Source organism: Centruroides sculpturatus, unplaced genomic scaffold (assembly GCF_000671375.1).
Source record: "Centruroides sculpturatus isolate CEXI.00-Female unplaced genomic scaffold, Cexi_2.0 scaffold881, whole genome shotgun sequence".
Classification (NCBI taxonomy): domain Eukaryota; kingdom Metazoa; phylum Arthropoda; class Arachnida; order Scorpiones; family Buthidae; genus Centruroides; species Centruroides sculpturatus.
The window spans coordinates 81,534-98,508 of NW_019385179.1; the positions used below are offsets into that span (position 1 = coordinate 81,534).

The window sequence follows — 16,975 nt, forward strand, 5'->3', positions numbered from 1 at the left end:
ATACAGTGGTACCTCAGGATACGAAATTAATCCGTTCCGAAACTGAGATCGTATCATGAAAATGTCGTAAGGTGGATCATCTTTTCCCATACGATTACATGTAAAACCAAATAATTCGTTCCAATGCGAAAAACATACTCAAATTAAAGCCAAGTAATACATTTAAAAAAATAACTGTAGTAAGAAAAACAAATGAAAAATGCGAACTAATGTAACATCGTATGGTGAGTTTTTGTTCGTATCGTGGAACAAAAATATGTTCGAATTTCATGTCGTATCCTGAAAATTTCGTATGCTGGGGCGTTCGTAACCTGAGGTACCACTGTAGTGTAGAAACATTTGGATGTTAAGGAATGGAACTATCCTACAGCTTCTACAAGCTAAGCAGTGTTAACAATTATATTATGTAGACCTTTGTTTCAATTTTTATCTCCAGATACATAGGTAATTTAGAATCATAGTACAACTGTATAGTTATATGTAATTTAGAATTATGTTTGTCAAAGCAAAGATCATAATGAAGATTGAGTTAATGTTTTTGATAATGAATTTGCCCCATTTGTAGGGATCAAATTCTGCTTTAAATATCTGATTTTTTCTTTTAGATATTTTAAAATTATTTTGTAAATGAAATAATTTAATTCTAATCCTTAAATTTATTACAAAATGACAGCATTGCCTAATGCCATAACTAGGCAGCTGCAACAGGTGCACCCACACAAAACCCACTTGGAAGGGGAGCCCAAAATGTGTGTATTTGTTTTATTAATTAATTTCCCAAACCTAATTAATGGGCCTAAATGCAAATTCTTGCACGGGGCACTGGCATTGCCTATCTTAAATGCCAAATAATTCAGTAAGTAAATTGAATTTTAACATAAATGAAATCCATATTTCCTGTTATTTGATTGACATATGAAAGCTATTTCTACTGTGAAATTGTTAACAATAATAAGTTTAAAATTATGTTTTAATTAAAAATTTTTGTCAAATCATTATGGCACATGGACATGTGCTTAAAAACGTATTTCCATCGTCATATGGAAATGTTTTTAAGCAAACACCATAGTGTACAGTACTTAGAACAAACCTACACTACATACATATATCTTATATGGTAAAACCTGCATAAACTGGAATTGCACTATATCAAATATTTTTTCGAGTTTGGCAGGTTTCCGTTTTGAACAGGATTTTTTAACATAAAAATATAGCTCCGTTTCAAAGAATTTTTCCCATTTAGGCAGATTTCCATTTTATTCAGGTACTGTTTTGGACAGGTTTTACTGTATATCTCTGAACATGAATCTTTCAGCTCCATTATAATCTTATGGGTTTAAAGTAGTGTATATACCTGTGCAGTATTAATAAATTTTGAAAGTGAAAAAATTTAACTAAAACTTAAAAATTCTTAAATACATTATTATTAGGAAAAAAAACTTTTTTATCTTGATTAAAAAACACAAAGTATATAATTGTAGTTCTTAATTTTAAACTATAAACATAAATTGTAATTCTTACATCATTCATCTTTCTTTCCAAAAAGTCTCTATACTAAAATTAAAACTTATTCTTTATAAATTTTTTAATTTCTATAAATAATATTTCTTTACAAATTTAAAATATATTTTTATTATTAAAAGAAGAAAATTAAAAAAAAATAATTAGTCATTATAGATTAAAAAATTTAAATTGATTTTTTAGGAGATGTGAATGAAGATACAAGAGCTGCTTATGAAGAAGTAATGAAAACTCTTAAATTACAAAAAGAAAATTTAGAAGAAACATTGTATAAAAAGTTAGAAGAATTAAAATTTCTTTGCTTCAAAGAAGGTGTAAGATCAAACATTTTAATTTATATTTTAAAATAATTGTTTTAAAATATTTATTTGCTGTATCAAAATTATTAGGAACTGATTGGAGAACTTCCTCCAGAAACTCCCTTAGAATTGTTTGGAGAGTCTCTAAATACTGGATACACGGTAGATGATATGTTGCTCAAACAGAAAAGTGAAAATGTAAGAAAATAATTTTAATTTCATAAATTATTTACCATAAATTAAAATAGAAATATAAACACTAAAATTGAGTTAATCAAATTTTTCTGTAGATTAGAAAAAATATATCTTTTCTGAAAGTGAATTGTTTATTTCAAAATTTCCAGTAAAAAAAAAGTGTGTATGATCAATTTACAAAATTTGTTTTATCAATACAGAATCAAAACATTAGTACTTTAGCTTTTATCAGTTAGAATACTTTCATTTATACATTGCACTCTTGCTAATCTAAAATAGAAATATAAACACTAAAATTGAGTTAATCAAATTTTTCTGTAGATTAGAAAAAATATATCTTTTCTGAAAGTGAATTGTTTATTTCAAAATTTCCAGTAAAAAAAAAGTGTGTATGATCAATTTACAAAATTTGTTTTATCAATACAGAATCAAAGAAAAGCATACATTAGTACTTTAGCTTTTATCAGTTAGAATACTTTCATTTATACATTGCACTCTTGCTAATCATCTGAACTAGCTTAATTATTACATGGGATTGTTCAATTAGCAGGGTTATATATAAAGGAAAAAAGACCCTAGACCAGCATGGACCTTTGCTGGAATGCAGCAAAGGCCCATTCAAATAGATGTGTATCAGACACAGGCTTTATTCATTATTATTTGGTAAACCAAAACATACTGTATTTTTTATGTAAACAGTTAGAAGTTTGAATTGTTTCTGTTTTAATTCCCACAAGATGTTAGAAACATCGATTTTTAGAAAAGTGTGAGAACCGAGGGGGTTAGAGTGTTGTGCTTCTCCCCTCTTACCGGCTTCAGTTAAGTGAGTGGGAGGGGTAGCAAGGCTGCAACAAGGTGTTGGTTGTACTCAAGAATGACACATAATTATGTGTCATCCTTGAGTAGGAAGTTAGAAATAACATATTTAATTAAATATGTTATTTCTAACTTTAATAAACTATTAAACAAACAAATACAAATCAAATATATCAAATAAAGCAAATATATTTTGGAATCGTGACAGGGATATACAGTCATCAATATATCATATAACATCTAGCCTATACAAGGCATAATAGTTTCTAAGTTTAACCAAGGGATTCTATAACCGAGAGAGCGAAAGTTAGTCTAGAAAATATTACCTTTTTAACCACAGCGATCCAGAATTTAGAAGTGGGTATGTCAGAGTTCAGAGCAGGGATTCGAAGAGGTTCAGTCAGAAGTCTTCCCCTTGATGATCGCCCCGAGGAGTGGGTGCGACCCCTTTTTATACACGTCCCAGAGGGGGAAAGTTCGGGGAACATTTGGGGAACATTCTGATGCAATTTCACGTAAGTTTGACTGGATGGGGAAGATTTCGATTTCTGACAATTAATATAAACATTTCGGTAGAATTATTACTTGTGCTATCCCGTCTTGTTACTCTTTCTAACTCATAAATTTGATAACAGTTGTCAAACTGACGGAATAAATGGCTGGAGGTGACTAAGGTTAGGATATATAGTGCAACCTTAGTAGTAATTGTTCATTTGGTGAGTTATTCAATTGTTTTTATCATTGTTAAAATCGGTCAAAGTAATAAGTGAGGGGGTGGGTTTGGTTCGTACTCCACTTGTGGTGACCTTTCAGGTTACTCTCTCTCGTATAATGATTTGAGGTTTTTGTTAATTGGCACGTTAGTCTGTAACTGGCAACGAAGGTACAAATGAATTATCCCCGGGAGAGGAGAGAAGTTTGGCAGTCGTTCGAGATAACTTTGGAAGAAGGGAAGGTCAATTATTGTTATGATGTTTAAAGTTGAGATTAAAGGTCCTTCTGGAAACTGGAGAATGAAGGGAAATAACGATGAAAGAAGAAAAAATTATAATGTTTTAAGTTTTTAAAACTCTCAAAAGAGAGTTCAAATCCTCACAAAAGAAATCTTCAAGGCTGCGGGCTGGATAGGAAACCTACCTTAATGGGCCTCATCCGCCCATGGGCTACCAGTTTGCGACCTCTGTCTTAGACAAATAAATATATTCATTGAATTTATGCTTGTTAAAATGTATAGCATATATTTTTCAAAATTAATTAATATTCTGTGATTTCTATTTGTTTTTGACTGAAACAATTAATAACATAATGAACAAAATTGGTTCAGATTAGCAAGAATGCATTGTTTTTATGGACTTGGGATAAATTTGATTTAGTGTAGTTTTTTCAGAAGATGAATCTTAATTAAATACTGTAAAGATAAAAAATTTTCATTTTAACATAAATAATTNATGAATATTATTATTAATAATCAAATATTTTTCAGAAATAAGGTGAAGTAGTTATCTAATATACTACACAGTTTATTTTAAATATATTTAATTTTTTTCCTGACTTAATCTTACAAACATAGAAAATTTGATAACATTTCTGGATTTTATTTAGGATAAATTTTCATATAAATTTGAAAAATTACCTACTGTAGAGTATAAATACATAAATTATTTCTAAACTATTTATAAATTTTATTTTTCAGAAAGATGATGAAATTGCTAAATTGGAAATAGACTGTGAAATTCAAAGAAAACTGACAAAGGCTGTTTTTAGATTAACAAATGATAGTAAAGCCTCCAAAACTATCAGACGTCAAAGGAAACTGTCATATCAACAGTCTCAAGCAAAAGTAATTACAACTAATAAATTATAATTTAACATATGTTTATTTTTAATGAAATATTATTATAATAATATATGTCATTCATGAAATGGTAAATATTATAAAAGTAACTTTTCTTTTTTAGTTAAAGCAAATAGAAAATCAGCTGTCAGTTATGAAAAAACAAAATGAAGTTAAAGAACAAGAAGTCTCTTCAAATGAAGGTTGTAAAAGAATCATATTTTATTTAGGATAAACTGAATACAAATTTTAAGCAAAGAAAATAATTGATAAATCAAAAAATAGATATTAAAATGATAAAGGCTACTTTCAATTTATACCAAACAAATTATTATGCACATTTTTTTGATTGATTGATTATTATTTTTTGATAAACTGTTACTTAAAAATGTTTTAAATAAATTCATTATTAATTTCAATGTAAGAAGCACAAACTACTTTGGTTTAACAATATAATAGAAAGAAAATTATCCCATAGAAAGTTAAGATGAACTCTCCATGACTTCAAAAGCTTATACGAACTGTAAATATATATCTGTTATGCTTCTTTAGTTGTTACTGTTATACAAAAATATTTAACTGACGAGTAGAAAAGACCATAGGAACCCAAAACAGATATTGTTATAAAAGCTTACAAACTGAAACATTATTGTAAGTAAAGATGGTATATTGCAAGTGAATTGCTGATTAATAATGGAGACTTTGTTACTTGCTTTTTAAAGAATTTTATAATTCAACACTATATTAGAATTATTCTGATTCGCTTGTTATTTATGTAGGATCTGGAGAAACAATAATAAACTTATGTCTACAAAATTCTCAGACTGTATAGATAAGCTATATTGCTTAGTAAACTACTTTGTCTTAGATTACAATTTCATTGTAATCTAAGACAAAGTAAATTGTACAATTAAATTTATTGTACTCATTGTACTCAATTTCATTGAGTACAATGAGTACAATGAAATTGTAAAGCAATTTACTTTTTTCAAATGTATTTAATTTATTAATAGTGTGTGAATTTTATCCATATCATAATTATTCTTTTAAATTTTATATATCATTTTGAAAATTTCAAAATCAAATATATCACAAAGGACATCATTTGTAAGTATTTTTATAACATAATAAGAGTAATTTTGATTAATTTGTGGTAAATGATATAAAAGTTTGAGGTACATATATATATTAATAGAATTTTTGACTTGGTGGAAGTTGAGTGAAAAATAAAAAGTGATTTTCTTTAAATTTTTTACTTTCCTCTTGAAGTTGCATGTTCTAGTTATTTTCATTTTATTATCTAGATTGGAAGGAGTTCAAATAAATATTTAAAAGCAAAACATTCTCCAAAAACAATGTTTAGAGTTGAAAAGTTTTAATACTTCCAATCATTCTCTTATTGATATTTTCTATGTTGAGGCTCAAGAAATGTCTGATAATGATTCTCTTTGAATGAATTTTTGTAATTCATTACAACTTCTTGATAAAATATATTTCTTTTATTAATTTCAACATTAAGTTCACCTTACCTTCTTGCAAGTGCACATCCTCACCTATCCAAAAATCTACTAAATGTTTTCACTTTATATCAAGGTTGGAGGAGGTGTTCAAATGAATATTTGAAAATAAAAAATTCTCCATAAACATAATGTTAAAGAAAATCATTTTTTATCCAATTTCCACAGAGTGAAAAATTCAATTATTTTAGTATTATATGCACCTCAAAGAGTTCTATCATTTACACAATTTTATAATTATAAAGGATGTCATTTTGTAAGGATTTTTATAAGGTTTTTGATTATGTATAGTAAATGCATATTTTTAGATTATGAAATATGATTAAACATTTAAAGAAATTTATTAGTAAACCATTTAAAATTTTCATTAATATATATTATAATTTTGATATATGATTATTACAAACATCAATGCAAATTAAGATGAAATTATGTATGTTAAAAGTAGAAAGTGTTTTTCAATTAATAGTTTTTCTTATGATGAATAATATTTGATAATAGATATATTTCTATTTATTTTTTTTACAGAACAAAACAAAACATTCCTCAACCAAATTATAAATGAGGATGGTAAGTACTGTAATTTAAATTGAATATTTTTTGTTTCTTAAATGTTACATTCAATTACATTTACAAATTATTCTTTATATTATTCATTTAAAAAATATCTAAAAGATATTTACAAATTTACTGTCAGAAAATATATTTAGAAGCTTTGACCAATTGAATAAATTTTATGCCTTTGTCATTCAAACTGATTCTGTTTTTGATAACACATTTACAGTATATGTCTATTAACATTAGAACATACATGTATAAAGTTTTGGTTTACCATTCTTAAATACTTTTAAATATTAGCAACAACAAAACAGATAGTGTTAAAAGGATGACAGATAGACTCGAAAATTTTATAATTTTTGTAAATAGTCATAGTTCAATTTCTAAGATATTTCTTAGTTATTTTATCTTCATTCATGTAATAATGATGAATTTATTACATTTTTTTTATTTAGAAAGAATAAATGGTGAATTGAGTTTTTTGCATTAATTTAGCAGCTTAATATACTTATACAACATTTAAGAGAAGGTTACACACAAAAATATCTCTCTCAGCATTGAAAATAAATATGAATGTAATCACTTAGCTTGTACATATTTTTGGATTGTCTTCTTTGTTGTTAAAGGTTCTAAATGTCCAGGATTAAAATATGTACATTACTTCTCAATATAAATGACCTGAATTTAGTAATTATATATGTCACAAATATATATATATATATATATATAAATCATAGGAAACTTATTAATTTTATTTGCTAAAAGTAAAAAGAAACAATAGAAAANTACTAACCAATCTCGATGAAACAATAGAAAATATTTAGGAAATGAACTTGTTGGGTGTGTTTTATTAGATATTTTTTAAATGTAACATAATAATGTAGCAATGTATATTGATATAATAAACTGTTAAATGTAAATTAAAATTAATGTTTTTTAGATCCTGTATTTAAAGAGCATGGAGTGAATCTTTCTAATATTTATGTTGATACATCTGGAATGAAGGAATCTTGTTCTTTAGATAATCAAGTAAGTCTTACAATTTAATAATAGTTTAAATGTGAATTTTTAGGAGTAAGTCTAAAAACAAATTTTAAATTATAAATACTAAATTTCGATATTACTGAAATTCTGCACAGATTTGAGCATGCTCTTGGGGCAAAATTGCCACTATATTCCACAAAATACTGTATCTAACAAAATTCACAATTATATTTTTTTAAAAATTTATAGTATCAGTAGCATCTTTTTTATTTTGGCTTTGTATTTTTAATAAGGGTTATGACAGAAATGCTACTAAGTAATTACTGTATCAGTACATTTATATTATACTGATACAGTAACTACTTAGTAGCATCAGTGCAGTACTCTTAAAAGCCAAAACAAGCTGGCACACGAGAGCATGCTCTTATTTTGCATGGAAATGTTGTGCGTTAAAATTTTCATATAGTGAATTTTCTATTTAATATCAAATAAAATGCATATACTAAAATTTCTTTTAAGTTTTATTACATGGAAATTATTTAAATTTTTGTCAGAAAAATAGGATTGCTTTCATTCAAAAAGTTATATTTATTACTCTAACTCTTAGATTTAAACATTTCACCAGAAATACTGCAGTAAATAATAATAATAATAGTTAGTTGTGACAAAATGCAGCAATCCTCACTTAGTATCAATAGATTGTTGAAAACTGTGGTATTAAGCAAAATGATATAAACAAGATTTAAGTGTCCTATTGGGTGTTGTTTGCAACCTCCAGTATTTAATTCCCAATCAATTTTATTGTTTACAAAAACATTCAACAACAATAACTGTAAATGATTACAGATATAAATATATCTTTTCTAAATTAATTAAGCGAGGACTTGCTGTTCATCTATTATTTAAATTAAGCCCTGTTTACACAGTGATGGTATGTTCTTGTGATAATTAATAGTTGAGAGAAAACTGAGCTAGGTAGTTGAGAGTATTCTCACAAGAGTGCTCATGTTCCTGAATGACAATGGCTATGAAAAACCACTTCTGCCAAACTATTTGCATTGCTTTCTGCATATGTGTAAACACCTTGCTATCAAATATTCTCTTGTTAGAGTATTTAACACAAGGACTATTGTGTCAGCACATTATTTTTATTCAGCTCAGGGCTTGCGCTTACATTTGACATGTCAATTGACAGTTTTCTACCCAGTTTGACTCAATATTTTTAACACTGCAAATCAATTTTGACTTACAAAAAATTTTCAGTAAAACTGATTTTTACAGGTAGTTTATCTGAATACACCATTTTCAATACATCATTGTTCTAATTATTCATGTGAAAATTTCAGAAGGCAAGTTGACAAACATTGCTGTAATGTCAATTGCAGGAATGATTTGTGAATGAAAATAAGTGCAGTATTATGACTGATGTGTTTACATAATAGTAATTTATCGTAAGAAATGTTACTAGTAACAGCTTCTTAGGACGTCAAAAAATAATTGGAGTTACATATTCTAGATATGAGCTGACCAGATAAAAATCCAACAATGTGTTGCTTAACTTTCCTGGCAACATTTAAAATTTTGGTGGCATCATCTGTTATGATATTTTATTTTAAAAACTTTTTATATTTTTAATTATTATAAAATGACCAAAAGCTTAATTTTGAGGGTAGGGATGGGTTTTATAAAAAATTGTAAATGCTAATAACAAGTAAAATCGTCATTATGTCCTTCTCAAGATACGACACACAACCTTCCTTTATCTCCCCCACCCCAACGACCTTTAACCACCAAAATTTAATAGCGTCAATCCCCCTAATAAACAAACCTCTCTGTAAAATTTCAGAAATTTTTGACAAAAGCACAAGAAGTTATTAAGTTTCAAACACTGTGAACAAAACTATAATCCACACACACGAAAAAATTTTGCTTTTTTTTCCCTTTCTTGACATTTCAAGGTCCAAAAATATAAAAAACTTGGGGCGTGTCATTTTTTGACCAATTTCCATACTTTTCCTCTGTTATATATAACAGAGCCGGGAAAGTAAAAATAATGAACACAAAATGAAGATCAAGATAATTTATAGCACATTAATACTTTTTACCTTTTTTTTTTTTCTTTAATTTAGAATCCTTTAACATCTGCATCATTTTTGTCATCCTACGTTACACCCGGATCAAATTCTGCTCCTCCTAGTCCAACTAAATACAGACACCATACGACCAGGTCTTCAAGCTCTCGTCCTTCTACTCCTTCTTCGACAAATAGTGGCAGAGTGTGGAATCAAGCTTTAAATGGCCAAGGATATACTCCAAATTCTGTCTATCAGACCTCTTATCGCAATCAACAATACCCTATATTATCTAGTTACTCCACAGGTTCGGATTCAAACAGCGGTAGTGCATTATCATTAAAATCGCCTTACCAAAATAGGTATTTTATTTTATTTCTTGTTCATAAAATGTACATTATTCATGAAATTAAATATATCTCAATTGTTTAGGTTTGAATCGACTTTAAATATCGAGGGTTCTAATTTGTACAGTGTTCCGACTCAAAGAACTAGTCAAGCATTTGATAGTCAAGATGATATTTTAGCCAATTTTCCCAGCAAAACGGAAGAACCTAATTTTGGTTTGATTTCTAGACACAATAGCCTGGACAGTAGCCGTCGTCACAGTTATAAACATCTTCATCAGCTAAACGATTCATCGGATGATAAAAGTCAAACTAAATCAAGCTATGAAAAACACATGAGTTATACAATGGGTGAAAATTTAGGAAAATGTAATCATCATCAGACGTCGCATCAGCATTATCATTCTTCTCTACACTGTGTTCATCATCACTATTATCATCATCACCACCACCACATTAATCATCTTCCTTTGTCAGCAGAGAAAAATTTGTATAGCCTTAATAAAATAGAACAAACTTCCATACCTCAAACCAGTACCAAAAATATGTATCTGTCAACGTCTCACCATCAGTACAATCATATGTGCCACACTGGATTAATGACTCAACATGCAACTATTAATGCAATGGTAGAATCTTATGTGCCAAATATTCCCAAAGCTAGTAAAGCCAGTAATGTAGCAACGTCTCCAAGAAATAAGGTAAAAACATGGACAGAAACTTCGTTAGATTCTCCAATTCCTTCTCACAAACCCGAAACGTCTGCGTTTGGATTCAAAAACCACCAACTAAATCCCGAAACATCTGTATTTTTACAGTTACCTGCAGAAAGCAATTTACAAGAAAAAATGTGGACTGGAAACAATTTTGATAAAAAGTTTAATTTACATTCTTCATTTGGTCAAAGGCAAACAAATATCATTTCTCCTGGTCATTTTCAACCTTATTGGGAAGAGACGAAACCTTACGAAATATCGGATTTTTATAAATATAGTGTCAAACACAGAAAGAGTCTTCAACAGAATCAAGAAAAAGCAGATGATTCCTCACCACAGGATAAAAAACATAATGCAAGTGTAAATGTTGAAAATGCAACAGGGTGTGTTTCTCTGTACAGGTAAATAATTCAATATAATACATTATTATATAAATAGAAAAATTATGATTAATTTATTTTAGGTTTTTTGAAAAATTAATCCAAATTGACAAGCATAAATTAGTAGAAGTATTTAAATTTAAAATAAGAGTAACAGTAAGAACAAAGCAATTTATACAAAGGTCTAAACTGTAGAGGTGAAGGCCTAAGATAAACAAAGGGCTTTATACAAGTTTGAATGTAATTTGCTTTTATAATCGATTGCTTATAATCTTTATATTTTCCTGTATTTAACAATAACATGAAAGGAGCAACTTTAGTAGGCAAGATTAAAGAAGAAAAAAGCCCATGATGTCATGATGAGAAATTATCAAATATCTGCTGTCTGACCACAGATCCTACAAATTAATTATTAATAAATATAGATTCTAAAATGTAAATTAGTAATATGATAACTATCGAGTTCCAAATTTGTTTACTGATATAAACTAACTCAAGTTCTGAAGTACAGTTAACAAACTTAATCTGTTCCATGACTCTGTTCATTAACCGAAGCAATTTTTTCCATAGAAATTAATGCAAATACAATTTATCCATTCTAGACTTTGTAATTTTATTTGTAAAATGGGTTTCCTTTGATGAAAATATAGGAAAACATAGTATCTATCATTACAGCAAAAAATATGTAAACTTTATTTAATAAAATAGCACTGTACATATCTTCATTTGTTGTAGTTGGTAGCAGAGGAGTGGAGATGTACAGAGTTTAATGCTTGGAAGGGGAATCTCCCTCCATAAAAATATCGGGTAGCATTGCATTGGGAGATTCTCCAAGTTGAGGTCGCTTTTGATAAGGAAGAAGAAAGTGGTATGAGTAAAGTTGATTATTGTACTCTTTTAATCAAAATTTTTCTAAAATGTGATAGTGGCAATAGAAAATGACAATGCAATATCACTTTTCTCTTTCTTGGGTGCCATATTGATTGACTATATAAATCACAAAACTAAAAAAAAAAGTTTAGCACAAACTCAGAAAAGCAATGTTTACCTTGTGCACACCTACAACAACTGAAATTTGACACAAAAAACATTACGTTCGTTATTTGAATTTTGTCTCAGATGTCTGATCAATCCAGGAAGGCACTCCCCTTAGGTGATGGACTAGTTTACTGACCATTGTCCAGGAGGTAAAGTGCATCACATGACTGATCAGCATAATTTAACCCCTCTACCCTTAAGATATGCCAACCAGATGCCAGCTGACTTGTGCTATACCTCATCCTGCAAATGATTAGTAAAGTAGTCCAGCACCTAAGGGGAGAGCTTTCCTGAGTTGATCAGAGAAGACTGGACTTGCTTTCTCATCCATGTGCCATGACGTCTAGGGCTCTTTCATCTGTGGTTGGACAATATTTATATTTTTTCTCCCCCTATTCTTAAAATTATTGGGCCTAATTATACAGGTATACCTTGCCTTACGTCGGTAATTTGTTCCAGGAGAGGCGACATAAGTCAAATTTACTTGTCACTAGGCTAAACCATAAATTACCAATTATATAAATTACCCGTTCTGTATTTTATTTATTAATGCATTTTTAATAATATATGGTTAATAAATTTTAGTTTTTAATATAGTACAGAAAAAGTAATCTAAATTTACGAATACATGTACAGTAGACCCCCCCTATAACGCTTAGATGCGTTCCACGCTAATCGAATTTTATGTTGTAGGAATGATTAAATACATGAGCCAATCGCAGCCCGATAGGTGTGAACTTTACGGACTAAGGCTGTTTGAAAGGTTTTCTTCTATAAAATTAACCGATTCTAGACTAATTCCACTCAACATTTCCAAAACACGTATAATTTTTTGGGAATAATCTGTATAAACTACGCTATAAATAAAAAATTATAGGATTACTTACCGAGTGTGTACCGTTCGACTACGCCGTTGCTTAAAGCTGGTTTTCATCACAGAACAGCACATTAAACGGCGGCCGCAATTTCTAATAACGAATTTTTCACATAAAAATAACTTGACCTTTGGAGACATCATTAGTATAAATAATTTTTATGGACGTGGAATAAGAAGTGTTTCTTTCACAAGAAATGTATGAAATTAGTGCTGTATTAGACTTACGGTACCTAATTTACATACTGTATAGACGATAATAAACTCAACTTACTAGCCTAAAATCTCCGTAGTGTGTTGCCAGGCGGCAGAAAGCATATATATAATTATAATAAAGTTACAATAAATTAAGTTAATATATAATTATATGTACAGTACCTAATTTATATATAATTTATATATAATACTAAACAGACAATAGCAAACTCAATTTAGCCGCTCCGTAGCGTGGCGCAGGGTCGGAGGAAAGTAGTTCGGCTGCTCATCCACTATTGGTCCAGACTCTATCAATCTTGTCGCGAAACGACGTTATAGGAGGTACTTTATACGAAAGTTTCTACAATTTTTTCGCTACGTTATAGGAATTGTCGTTATAGGGGGTCAATTGTACTGTAAATACAATACATACTTGTAAATGTATATATTTTAATATGATTTTATGTGCTTTAAATGCTTTTCTAGTGATATTACGACTTCAATATTTTGGCAGACAGATGTAAAGTCAAATAAAATGACTTAAACTTGTTTGTCAAAAAAGTATATGGAAAAATAAAAATTGACGTATAATTGGGAACGACGTAACTTGAAACGATGTTAAGTCAAGGTATACCTCTATTGTTGAAATAGACTTGCAAATTATTTTATAGAATTCTATTACAAGTAACTTTTGGTATTCATAAGGGTTAGGTTCCTGGGAAATCAAGCGAATATCAAATAGGTAGGCCTATGACAAAATCGAGTACAGGTTGAACCAAACCATATTACTGTCTCGGGAATATTTAAACTTTTGCAGATGATACAATAAGCAAATAAGAACAACTAATGTTTATTTTGTTTGTATGTTTAATTACATCAAAAGTCTTACATTTTAAGATGATTGCAGAGGAGTTACAACAGTTTGGAAAAACCAAGTTAATGTTGCTCAATGGGCTTTTTTTTTTATTTGTGTCCTTCAAGACTGGCATATGGGAGCCAGGCTAATTCCAAAGCAGGCTTAAACTTGATATTAGATTTGGGAATAGGATCACATTCTTTTAACTCACACAAGCTGTATATAGTGCTGTATATTTGAAAGCTTATAAGCTATCATGTCCAGTTCCAGATTTGTGGGTTCTACAGCTGTATGGTACAGTGCATTCTAAACATTGTTTACACTCCTCAAATCCCTCACCAATTATATACTTTGCCAAATTTTATATTATTGTATGTATTTACTGTACCTACTCTTATTTACATAATTGTGACTTCAGTTCAGTACAACAGTTACTGTACTCTGCTTGGTTATGTCAAAAAATGTAGAAATTGGAGATAACTGAAAGGACATTTTTACCAGTTTGTACTCTAATGGAAATACTGTAAAAAACAATTTTCAAATATGCAATGTTTTGTGAGTTGTTTGGTGGTTGTGAATAGGCAAAAGTACAAATACCAAGAGTTATTTGTATTTGGTTTCCACAAAATATTATCACTTAAAAGAAGTGAATCACAGAAAGGAGTGCAATTTTTAGGTGTTGAACACAAAAATAACAACAAACTTTAGTTACCGTTTCCAACATAAATCATTAATGTAAATGTAATACAAAACGTAACTTACCCCATTCTTCGTAGCGGCTCGTTGTCCTACTTGATTTCTGGAGCATTTCCAAATAGTCACTTCATACATTGGGTATGCAGTCTTCCGATTTTTCTATTTTTCTTTTTAATATTCAATGATAAAGTGAACATTGCCAAGGACAAGACTTTTTGTCAAATTGGTCTGACATAAAATTCATTTGTAAAATAATTAATGGAAATTGAAAAAATTTTCTGTCTGTCTTTGGTTCCTAGATATTTTTGGATATAAATTCCAAAGGAATTTTTCGTCTGCATCATACTTTCAATTTTTTAATATGACATATATAAAAATATTTGCTAAAGCCTCTAATTAAAGGTCAACTCCAAGTAAAGACTGGGTGTTCCCAAAGTGTTTAAAAAGGACAAAATGTGAAGACATTTATTGTTTATTCTAATTTAGTGAATATTTTTTTTACATTATTGTCATCTTGGCCATTTTATGAAATATCTTTTAATATGAGTTGATATTTTTGTGATTGATCTTCAAGAAATCCTAAAAGAAACACTGTTGGACAGCCAAATGTTTCTAGGTAAAATTTCATGTAAACCATGAACATATTCACATTAAGAGTACCCATTCAACATAAAAAGATTAAAACTTAACAATTTGAAATATCAAATTCACATTCAGCACACAAGAAGAAAAGTAGGAATTTATTAATATTTTCTCACGTATAATTTCGCCGTTATAGGTTTGGTTTGATTTATTTGTATACTACATGGGCCATCTGCTGAGGGGATAAGTCTTGTGGGAAACGCCCCTATTTACGTTCTAATTAGTAAACGTGAAGAAACTCCAGTAAACTCCACATGGACAGTTGCAAACCAATCACCAACTACCAGTGTTTGATGTTTCATCCACTCAGCCACTGGTGGGTCCTAATTCTAAGTGTACCCCCCGTAATCCTCTGTTAATTTTCAATAAGATAATAATACGACTGTCCATTTTGTTCAATTTACTCATGGAAATTTTTTATTCTATTAAAAATTTCAGAGAGAACCCTCCAGAAGATGGCTACTTTGAGGAAAAACTGGAAACTTCGATCGCCGACGGTTTCCACGAAGAAATGATCGCGTGGTATCAAGATCAAGAGAACATAAACAAGGCCACGCTGGTGTGAAAATACTTTAATCATGTTTTGTAAATAACACTTTAAAACTTGTTTAAAAAGAAATTTTAGAGAATCTACACAATATTGCATTTGATATATGGTTAATAATTGTTGAAAAATACTTTTAAAATGAAACCTTTTAATTCCGGTAGCTGGTTTACCAGAAGAAAAAAGGGGTAACAGATATATTTTAATAGTAGTTTCTCTTGTAAAACGATAGATAACTTTGTGCAAATATTAATTTTAAAATAAAATGCAAAATTCATCTGTACACAGTATTAACAGAATTAATTATTATTATTATTTTCTTCCGATAAATTTATATTTATTATGTTAATTTAAAAATGAAATATTTATTGACACGAGCGCATTCGTTCTTGTAAATATTAACAGGTTAATTGTTAAAAAGGTTGAACGTTTTTCACTCCGACCTCTTTATTATGAATTGTGCTAAATTATGATTCGAGAGGCAATAGTTGGCTGATTGTTATTCATTTTGTGAGGCGGTATGCAATATTGTTGTGATTTCTGTTTTAATCTACTGTTATGTATTTATAAGTTAAATTTGCACCAAAATAAATTATGTATTTTATTATGCGTCGTTTCTTTGTTTAAACTGAACGACTGTTTGATGTGTGAATTTAATTTGGAATTTTCGGATTCCTGCTGAAATTGCATGACTTAAGGCCGACTGTAACCTGTTTGGTTATGCACACGATCTCCAGCAGATGGCATTAACATGCTTTTTTTGTATAGAAAATCCTTTGCCAGAAATTCTCGAAAACAGAAGTAGATAGAACTATTAGAATTCCATTAATGTTAAGGTTTACAGATACTTGGGGATAAAATCAGAGACAAAATTAGTTCTTTTCAAAAGAT

At 29.2% G+C, this 16,975-nt stretch overlaps 1 protein-coding gene across 9 annotated transcripts in view; it reads left to right on the top strand.

The window, feature by feature from the left end:
- The window catches only part of LOC111635815 (FERM domain-containing protein 4A-like), a 92,301-nt gene extending 75,610 nt beyond the window's left edge, over nucleotides 1–16,691 (top strand). For 8 of the 9 annotated variants that reach the window (XM_023380912.1, XM_023380913.1, XM_023380911.1 and 5 more), the window contains 9 exons: nucleotides 1,705–1,835; nucleotides 1,911–2,018; nucleotides 4,525–4,671; nucleotides 4,790–4,868; nucleotides 6,711–6,752; nucleotides 7,681–7,769; nucleotides 9,854–10,158; nucleotides 10,229–11,260; nucleotides 15,979–16,691. In XM_023380912.1, the coding sequence (XP_023236680.1) occupies nucleotides 1,705–1,835; nucleotides 1,911–2,018; nucleotides 4,525–4,671; nucleotides 4,790–4,868; nucleotides 6,711–6,752; nucleotides 7,681–7,769; nucleotides 9,854–10,158; nucleotides 10,229–11,260; nucleotides 15,979–16,105 (2,060 nt within the window). In that variant the 3' untranslated portion in view covers nucleotides 16,106–16,691. Of the gene's footprint in view, nucleotides 1–1,704; nucleotides 1,836–1,910; nucleotides 2,019–4,524; nucleotides 4,672–4,789; nucleotides 4,869–6,710; nucleotides 6,753–7,680; nucleotides 7,770–9,853; nucleotides 10,159–10,228; nucleotides 11,261–15,676; nucleotides 15,940–15,978 lie in introns of those variants that run through there. The other variant, XM_023380915.1, reaches the window with a different exon arrangement.
- The last annotated feature ends 284 nt before the right edge of the window (nucleotides 16,692–16,975 follow it).